The 9,089-nt window shown below is 33.6% G+C and overlaps 1 protein-coding gene and 1 non-coding gene across 10 annotated transcripts in view; both read right to left on the reverse strand.

The window, feature by feature from the left end:
• Positions 1 to 2,508: 2,508 nt before the first annotated feature.
• On the reverse strand, positions 2,509 to 2,581 carry TRNAF-GAA. The gene has a single exon. It is a non-coding gene; the product is annotated as a tRNA-Phe (tRNA).
• A 1,072-nt stretch (positions 2,582 to 3,653) lies between these two features.
• The window catches only part of LOC107031898 (DNA mismatch repair protein MSH5), a 36,012-nt gene continuing 30,576 nt past the window's right edge, over positions 3,654 to 9,089 (reverse strand). For 4 of the 9 annotated variants that reach the window (XM_015233394.2, XM_015233393.2, XM_015233391.2 and 1 more), the window contains 7 exons: positions 8,726 to 8,787; positions 6,919 to 6,972; positions 6,733 to 6,818; positions 4,405 to 4,436; positions 4,310 to 4,333; positions 3,959 to 4,074; positions 3,654 to 3,891 (listed from right to left, as the gene is read on the reverse strand). In XM_015233394.2, coding sequence (XP_015088880.1) covers positions 3,805 to 3,891; positions 3,959 to 4,074; positions 4,310 to 4,333; positions 4,405 to 4,436; positions 6,733 to 6,818; positions 6,919 to 6,972; positions 8,726 to 8,787 — 461 coding nt within the window. In that variant the 3' untranslated portion in view covers positions 3,654 to 3,804. Of the gene's footprint in view, positions 3,892 to 3,958; positions 4,075 to 4,309; positions 4,334 to 4,403; positions 4,437 to 5,431; positions 5,641 to 6,732; positions 6,819 to 6,918; positions 6,973 to 8,684; positions 8,788 to 9,089 lie in introns of those variants that run through there. The other 5 variants (XR_003574861.1, XM_015233392.2, XR_003574863.1 and 2 more) reach the window with 5 other exon arrangements.

Genomic DNA, 9,089 nt, shown 5'->3' on the forward strand with positions numbered 1-9,089 from the left:
TGTCTTGGTTATCTCTAGGATCTCTTTTCTTTACTTCTTCAGATTGTTTGTTCTTTTTTTTCTAGTAGTGTCCTTTCCTTTCTCCTTACACTTTAATGCTGCAAACCAACACCTTAATATCAGTTCAGAACATAAATTAGACATTTAAGAACATTTATACTATAAAAACAAACCTCTAAATGAGTTAAAATCTTGAACTCATCAATCACTTCTTATGTTTTCATGCATTTACCCTCACTTAGAACATTTCATGTACTAATGCATATTTGTGTCTACATTGTTTAATAATTTAGGGTCTGACGCTTCTCTTCTTCTTGTACGTGTCTAGTTGATTGCTTGACCGTGAAGACTTGGTGAATCCTCATGTTTCGAGGACCATGTTACCTTTACTATGTTTTCTTATGTCTTTACTTTTTGGATGTTATACTTGATGTATGAGTTACATCCCAACCACTTTTTGATGTACTAGATTGGTTTGTCAAGACTATGATTAGACTTCTGCATTTATGTCAAACTCTTAATAATATGAGATTTCCTACTTCAATTCTTGTATTTTCTATTGTATTGTGTTGTATATATGCCAAGTGATTTGTGTAAGGCCTCTCGAGGTCTTACACTCCATGTCACGTTTAGGATATACTTTGGATCGTGAAAGGCCAAGATCAGACTCCAAGTGCTCACATGATGGTTTATGTCGTTACACTATTAGATTCTCATAATGAGCCAAAATATGATAAAAGAAAATATTCATACGGAGTATATGAATGGCTTTATATCTTAACCTTTATATGCTACAATTATGACTATGTTAACTGCTTCTTTTGATTTGATATATATGTATTATTCCATATGTACTTGCATTCCTCTTGTCGGGGGCGCTGCATTTTTTATTGATGCAAACTCAGGCACACATTCATGTGATCAGGCTGCTCCCGAGGTTTCATATCTTCTCCTATTGGTGAGGTCCTTTATGTTTTTCGGGCTCAGTGTACATATTTCTAGTACTTCACGTTTATGCGTACAATGTATATTTGGGGGCTTTGTATCAATAGACACTTCTCAATTATGCCAAAAGGCTTCATGGACATATAAACAGTTATGTTATGTTTGGACTTTTGCGTCCTTTGAAAATGATTTTAAATTTCTATGACTTGCATTACAAAATCTGTATTCTTATAAAAAATTTCTCTTCAAGTGCTTTCAAATGTACTCTTTCGCTTATGTTTTAACGTATGTTCATGTTCAATGCAATGTTATGGGTATGCTTGGATCAGCGCAATGGCATTGAGTGTCAGTCACGTTCAATGTGTAGGCTTGGGACGTGACACGACAAATATAATTGTATTTATTAATTCAAATGACTATATTTGTGATACAATTATCAATGAGATATACAAATTAGTTGTACCTTGATCGCCTCTCTCCTCCTTCTAGTAGCTAGTTTTGTGGATATTAATTGTATCAATTGTTAGCCAAGATATAATTATCGCTTAGATATACAAATCAAGTGTAACTATCTCCTCTCTCTCCCAGAGCTCACTCGCTCTCTCCTCTCGATCTTAATCTTGCTCGCCTCTCTCCTCCTATAACATGAAGATATTAATTGTGATTAAGTAAATTATAGCTATAGACATCAAATTAAATCCAAACTATAGTCATTTTTTTAAAATTCTTCTAATTATTTCCTAATGATGACTCTTTTTTTATTGGGAAACATTTGTCCTACTTCAATTCAAAAAATATTAAGAAATACATATATATTTAATTTTATCAGAAAAGTTATCGTTATCGACCTATATTATTAGTTAAAAAGGTATATATAGCTACTATATAATAATTGATAAAAGAAGATATGAAGAAAAAAAGGAAAATGGTTTGAAAATATCCGAAGTTTGACCGAAATTGTTGTAACAATCTCAAACTTTGGGCAGAACTTATTAATCTTCTGCACTATTTAATAGTGTATTTTAAAGATATATATGTTTGTCCACGTGGACATCATAAATATTGCATCATTATAAATAGTAACTTGTCCAGCTGGGCACTTATAAAATATACTATTAAATAGTGTAGGTGGGTAATAGGTCATGTCCAAAGTTTGAAATTGTTACAGCAATTTTGATCAAAATTTAAATATATTCCAAACTTTTTTCCCCAAAAAAAAAGATTATTTTCTATATATTTATTAGTTAGAGTGATTTTAGGGGTTGGGGAAGATAACATTAGGAGTCTTTACAAACAATAAAATATAATTTAAAAAATATATATATTTATTAAGAAATCAATATTTTTAATATATTAAGTAATAATAGGAGCATTTTTGGATCATATTATTAATGATAGAGACATTTTTAGATCAAATTATTAATTATTTTTATTCAATTTTGCATTGTTTGTATGAATTTATCATAGTAATATTAAATCGACAAAATAAAAAGAGAAGGGAAAAAAGGTGGGAAAAATTAATATAGACGGAATGAAAGGAGGTAAAAATATCTAGGAAAAAAATGCGGTGAACGTGGATCGAACACGTGACCTTCAGATCTTCAGTCTGACGCTCTCCCAACTGAGCTATCCCCGCTATTTGATTTGTTTGTAACTTGAATATAATTTAATAAATCACGAGTTCTTTGAATGCTTGATTATTAAGGAAATCACTAACGTGAGGACTATCTTAACTAAAGGTTTAACATCATATTACTTGTTATAATTATCACTTAATATAATTATATAAATCCTTTTTAAGACCTAAAATTTTCATAACAGTACTATTAGTATTATTCAAGAAAATATTCTCTAAACAATGTCTAACCTTTATTCTACTAAACGGAAGTTCGAGGAAGAAGTCCTTACTTATGTGTCGAACAAATTAAGTAATTTCACAAATTAAACGAGAACTTACATTAATTAATTAATTAATAAGGACTAAATGAAATATAATTTATTTTGACAGACCTCATGCATGTTCTAAAAGTCCTTAAAATTGACTATATAGTAGGTATATTATATTGTATATAAGCTAAAACAATGTTACTTTAATGCGCGCTGTTCGGCTTAACATGCGAAATAAATTGTCAAACTTAAATCTTTTCTGATTTTAAATTTTAATCCAGAACGCAAAGAATATTTTAAGTGGCTCTAAATTTATATATAACTTGTTAAAAATAATATAAACAAAAAATTCTAGTTTTGATCTAATAATTAAATTTAAAAAAACGTCACTATGATAGTCTAGAAAATAAAGATGTTTCTTCATAAATCTATGACCATTGTCATCCTGCTAAAAATTTAAAAATTAGAACACATTTTATAGTCGCATTAATTCACTCTCAATAGCTACTCAGTTATTTTGAATATTGCCAAACAGCTAAATAAGTCAAAAATCAGCTTTTAAGTCAGTTTGTCCAGCTTTTAAGCTGAGCCAAACAGGCTCATAGTCAGGGTAGAGTGTATGTTGACCTTACCCTACACCTTTGGTGTGGCAGGTAAAGAGGTTTCTGTTAGAAGCTACCAAATTGTCAATTGCAATAATCTTTCAAGAGTCTACAAGGGGCATTTGAGAGTAGACACTAAACGAGAGCCATACCGATGACATTAGTCTCCTTTAACAAACTAGCCAATTTCTTTGCCTTCCATAGCTCAAACATACCGACTTTGCGTTGCACGTTATAAATCCCGGAAATCTCACGGATATAGTTGCATTATTGATAAAATATATCCAATTCACAACTGAATGTCAAAAGAGTATGATAAAATATATCCAATTCACAACTGAATGTCAAAAGAGTATGATACCCCTCCCTTTTAGGATTGGCTAGCAAAGATCTCTTCAAAGAAATGGAGCAGATCACCTTTTTGAGCATCTAAAGCTAGCAACTTCTCCACTGCATCCTGCATCCAATTTGCAAATGATGGAGTAAAATTTATAGAACTATTTGTCGTTAAAAGGATGTTGTACCTTGTACTGCTGATCCTGAGCTACTATATCCTCACTGACAAGTCTCTCAACTTGGTTGTCATTCTTGAGAGTATCCAATATTAATGCTGCTCGGGTTAGAACTTCTTCAGGTAATCCTGCAGGAAAAAATGCACTTTGAATTATGATTAAGATAAGCAAATTATGCAAGTAGGTGACACCAATCCTGCAGGAAATAATGCACTTTGAATTATGATTAAGATAAGCAAATTATACAAGTAGGTGACACCATTAAAAACGTTACAAATATATGCTGCTCTTATTCTTAGGCCAAAGAGTCATATTTACTGCCCTATCAACATGTGGAACTTTTCAAGCAATGTTTTAACTTACCAGCAAGCTGGGCACAATGCAACCCTGTAGAATAAAAGAGTCCTTTAGAAGTTTATAATTTGCATGTCCTTTCAAGGTACAAAAGTTGCACTTACCATAGCTAAGGAGTGCACGTCCAGGGACCAACCTGCCATGGCATAAAAGAGTAGGTGATAATATCTTTCTCGGAGAAGAAATAACTACAACAAAAAGTTAAAATCTAACATGTGTACATGATAAAAGTTGAAAGAAGATCATCAAACAATGTGTGTAGCCCTTAATTTACTAAAACGAATATTAGAAGTCATTTGTAAATTAGGCAATGTCAGGAACCTAGAATCAGAAGTGTCACCAAGGTTGAATGTAAAATACCATAACAACAATAACATACCTTTGATCCTACACGTGGGGTCTCGGGAGGGTGGTGTGTGCGCAACCTTACCCCTACCCTATGAAGGTAGAGAGGTTGTTTTCAATAGAATGTAAATACTAACAGTGAAATTTTGGCCAATGACATCTAAGTTTATCCATCAGAAAGGTCACTTCTCCTCAAGTGGGTAAATACAAGTTGCATAAACCAAACTTGCTACATATGTAGCTAGTTGGAGGACTGGTAATGAACTTGGTGAATATATTTGCAAACTAATCATTATTAAACTTGAAATAATGCTCCTGGGAGCATCATTTTCTAATTTTCACCAAGTGTTTAGTCTATTTCTGTGTTCTTATCTTCAAATGAATACAATATGAAGTGTATCTTGATTATTACACAAGTTTAATCCAACCAATCTCTAAACTCTGATTCTTTGAGTAGATATTTGATTTATATGAGTTCATTATTAGGCACCATCACTACGGTAATTCAACTGCTGCACCAAATTTTACAATCACATTTTTCCTCTCTTCTAAGACATCAATATTATGTCTGAGTAGAACACTATCCAAAAATACATCATCCATCAGAAAGTAACTCTGCCGAATTTATGTTGTACAACTGAATAATCTATTCGTACATAATCCTTGTACCTTAAGCCTTTCAGTAGAGAGATTCCACATAAAGAATCCAAAAACTAAGTTACAGTACTCAACTGGAAGGCAAATAGTTCAGAAGTACCAGTAAGATGCTTCAACTTGTCAACCAACCTCTTTGTTCTATTGTAATCACTAAGAGCATCCCAAACCTAGTAAGAGCTTAATGTTTGGATCCAGGAGAACATCATTACATGTACAATCTATCATCCCGTATCCTCAAGGAAGTCGAGATTATACGCATGTCGTGGACTGACAAAGGCAGATCAACATTGACCCAGCTCAATGGCTAGGAGACATCACAACTCATTAAGGTCCTTCATCTGAAAATATTTAAGTGTGTAAGGCCTGGTTCATTTTCATGGGACAAGCATGTGAAAATCTATTATATAATGGGTGACCGTGAGACTCGAACCCGAGACCTGTGCCTACTCTGATACCACTGAATTAAGACTCTGGCTGTTTTCCCCTTTTTGGTTTTCCAGTCTAGGAGACTAGAACCCTCTTTGGGGAGCAACTAATTCAGATTCGCGCCAAGAGTTCCCCACTTTGAGGGGTTAAACGCTTCCTAAAGAATTGCAGCAGAGAGAAATATGAAAGTTTTTGTGTCTTATTCATGATGTGCAAAGTATTCTGTTCTTATTAGTTTAATATTTGATATGTCGGCCATTGGTCTACATGATATTAACTCAATTTAAAACAAGAGATGGACCAACAACAACTCTGCATCAAGGTCATGTGATTAACACCCTGCATGAATCATTTGTCCATTGCCATGGTCATCTATGACAATCAAGTCAGGAAAAAACACTATTGAATAGTTAGTTTGCACAACAAACAGACTAACTAGATACTTTTTCATTCTGTGATACCTCTAGGTGGAGCCAGTAAAAGGGAAAGGATTGGCATTTGGCTTCTCCTTATTGCACAATAAATAGTACAGTGCTAGTCTTCCTATATGATCATATTATACAGTACCCGAGGGGAGAACAGGTGCAAGACCTGATGAAATAGATCAACATAAATCTAGACTGTTGCAAACTAAGCATACTTTAATTTTTTTCTAAAGTAAATAATAAGAAGAAACAAGAAATGAGAGATAGTAATTATACTTCAATGGACCCAAATTAATGAATTAATTTTGAGCTTACACGGGTTAACTTGATCTTATCAATCTACTATCGGTCGGTAACTTTTAAAATTAGAGATATGTATGAATAGATTATATAAAAGTGTCACTGACAAGTAATTGTGGGATTGAAAAAGAAATAAAACAAATTTTAAGAAAACATGGTCAAAAAACAATTTGTTTCAAGTCTGCAGGATCAAATAAAAGGTAAACAAGGGAAAAAGCACATTGTCCCGCAGTAGTTGATTTTAACTTGGAATCAGGTAAAAGTGCAACATGAGCATACCTATAGAGAAATACAATGTCTTCAACATCGGCACAACCTTTATCTGGGCTTAGCACACTCATAGTGTAACACTTGATTCTGTCTGACTGAAATTTATCAAAATACGGATCTTCTTGGTTCCAACAACTCAAAAAGCTTTAAAATGAATTCAAATAAGAAACATCAGGCAAAATCATTAACACATACCTCCAGTAAACAACCATTATCAAATATCTCCGTCAAATGAGTACAAACCAGGACCTGCAAAAAAAATCATTATGACCACAGATTTCCATTAATATAATAGTACACACATTCCAGACATGTAGTGAGACACAACTTTTTCCAAGAAATTAGGTCATGTTTTCGAGAACCTTTTACGTGGCTACTAAAAATCGAGCTTGAAGCTCTCGAGAGTTGGTGGCTGTTGGTCATCACTACAATAAAAAATCTCATCATGTTGGTTTCTTTCTTGAAAGTTGTGATGTAAGCACTTTGGTTGAGTATCATTTGTAGTGGACATATCGGTTGGTGTTGAGGATGAACTTGTGGAGGTGCTGCTGGAAATTTACTGGGCGATGGCTTAAGCTAGAAATAGCAGTTTTGGAGTGCAAGACGAAGGAAAAAAAGGCATGCTTCATTTCAAGAGCAAGTGAAATTTGACATCTAGAATAGGACAGTGACAGTGTCAAAAGCAGTGTTTTAAAACACTCTGTTGGGAGTCGCCTCGAGGCTCATCCTTGGAGGGGCTCTAGCAAAACGTCCCGAGACTCAAGAGTGGGGCTTAGTTCTTTAAGTCCTACGCCTGACTATACGCCCTAAGCACGTCCAACGCCTAAAGCTCAAGGCTCGCCTAACAGATCTTACATGTGCTAAATTCTTTAGTTAACATTGTTGACCCTCATAATTCTTGAATAAATAAATGATACTTAATAGTTTTTTAATTGAGAGTAACGCAAATAGCAAGTTGTAGTATCACATCATTACTATTTCATAACACTGTGAGGGTGATGACATATTACATTACAGTTCTTTAAAAATAAACATTGCGAAATTTTACTTTTTCGCTTATCATTGGTCTTCATGTTTTTGTCATATGTCTCAAAATTATCATGTTTTATTTAGCTAAGTAATTTTATCTTTATTCATGATGGAGTGATGCTTTTAGTATGATACAAGTAAGTTTTCTTTTAGGGGTAAATTATATAGTATGATAATAATAATATATTTTTAGAAATAATGATTCTTTTGTTATTAGAATATTTAGATATTAAATTATCTAAACTTGTATAATCATGGTAGAAGTTTTATTTTCTATGAGTTTCCTTAATTATATTTGTAATTATTTCAAACTATTGATGTGTTTTTATAATTTTTATAATTTTATATTATTTTGTATATTAAAAATTTAAAGATCCATAGGACTTACACCCCACGTCTCGAGGCTTAGGCCTCGCCCTATAATAAGTAAAACGCCCCGCCTCGCGCCCCCACCTTTAAAACACTAGTCAACAGGTTTGGGGTCGGGCAAATTATATTTTGTTGCTTTTCGGGAATTGAGCATTTGGTCCTAAGCATCCATAAAACAATCAGCCTCAAGAAAACCTCAAACAACGCTGACTGGTTTTCCCAGAAGAAAAGAAGAAGTTTTGTCGTTAAAGGAAGCAGAAACACTGCTTCTCTTTAAAATCAGTCTGAAATTGTACTATTTGAAGACCAAAAGGGCCTGCCAACAGAGGGCTTAAACTTATTAGAAAAGGGATGCATAAGTGCGTTAACAATTTAATGATGACACAAGCAAACCATACAGTTTTCAAAAAGTAATAAACAACAAGGATGTGGTCCCTTCAGATCTCCAATACAATATCCATGCAGATGATGACTTCTCATATTATTTTGTTGTACCTAAATATGCTAACAATGTTCAACCATTACCATCACAATTCTTACGAGCATTTAGGAAAATCACTTACAGTCATCCCTCCTATCTAAACAAAGGGAAGTAGCACCAGACCTTTGGAGGGTCATAGCATGATACAAAGTGATTTATGGTTCCACCAAGGAGACCGATACCATCTGAAAGGAATAAAAAAAAATGACTGAGACAACCAAACATAAATGGAAATACCATTGTGCTAAAACGAATTCTACTACTTGATTAGGTTACTCAATCTTTTTACAAGAAACAAAAACCTCAAGTCGGCATGCACTAGCACATGAGAAAGACAACTTAGATCACTATGTAATTGGTATTTAAATTTCTATAAAGATCAGTTTGAAACAGCTGGAGTTCAGCATGAACCAGCATATCAATTCAATTGGTATTTAGGTTAGTATTATGTTGAGAAAACACAGGACCCCCCCCCCCCCCCCCCCCC

The sequence above is a fragment of the Solanum pennellii genome, chromosome 10, assembly GCF_001406875.1.
Source record: "Solanum pennellii chromosome 10, SPENNV200".
Classification (NCBI taxonomy): Eukaryota; Viridiplantae; Streptophyta; class Magnoliopsida; order Solanales; family Solanaceae; genus Solanum; species Solanum pennellii.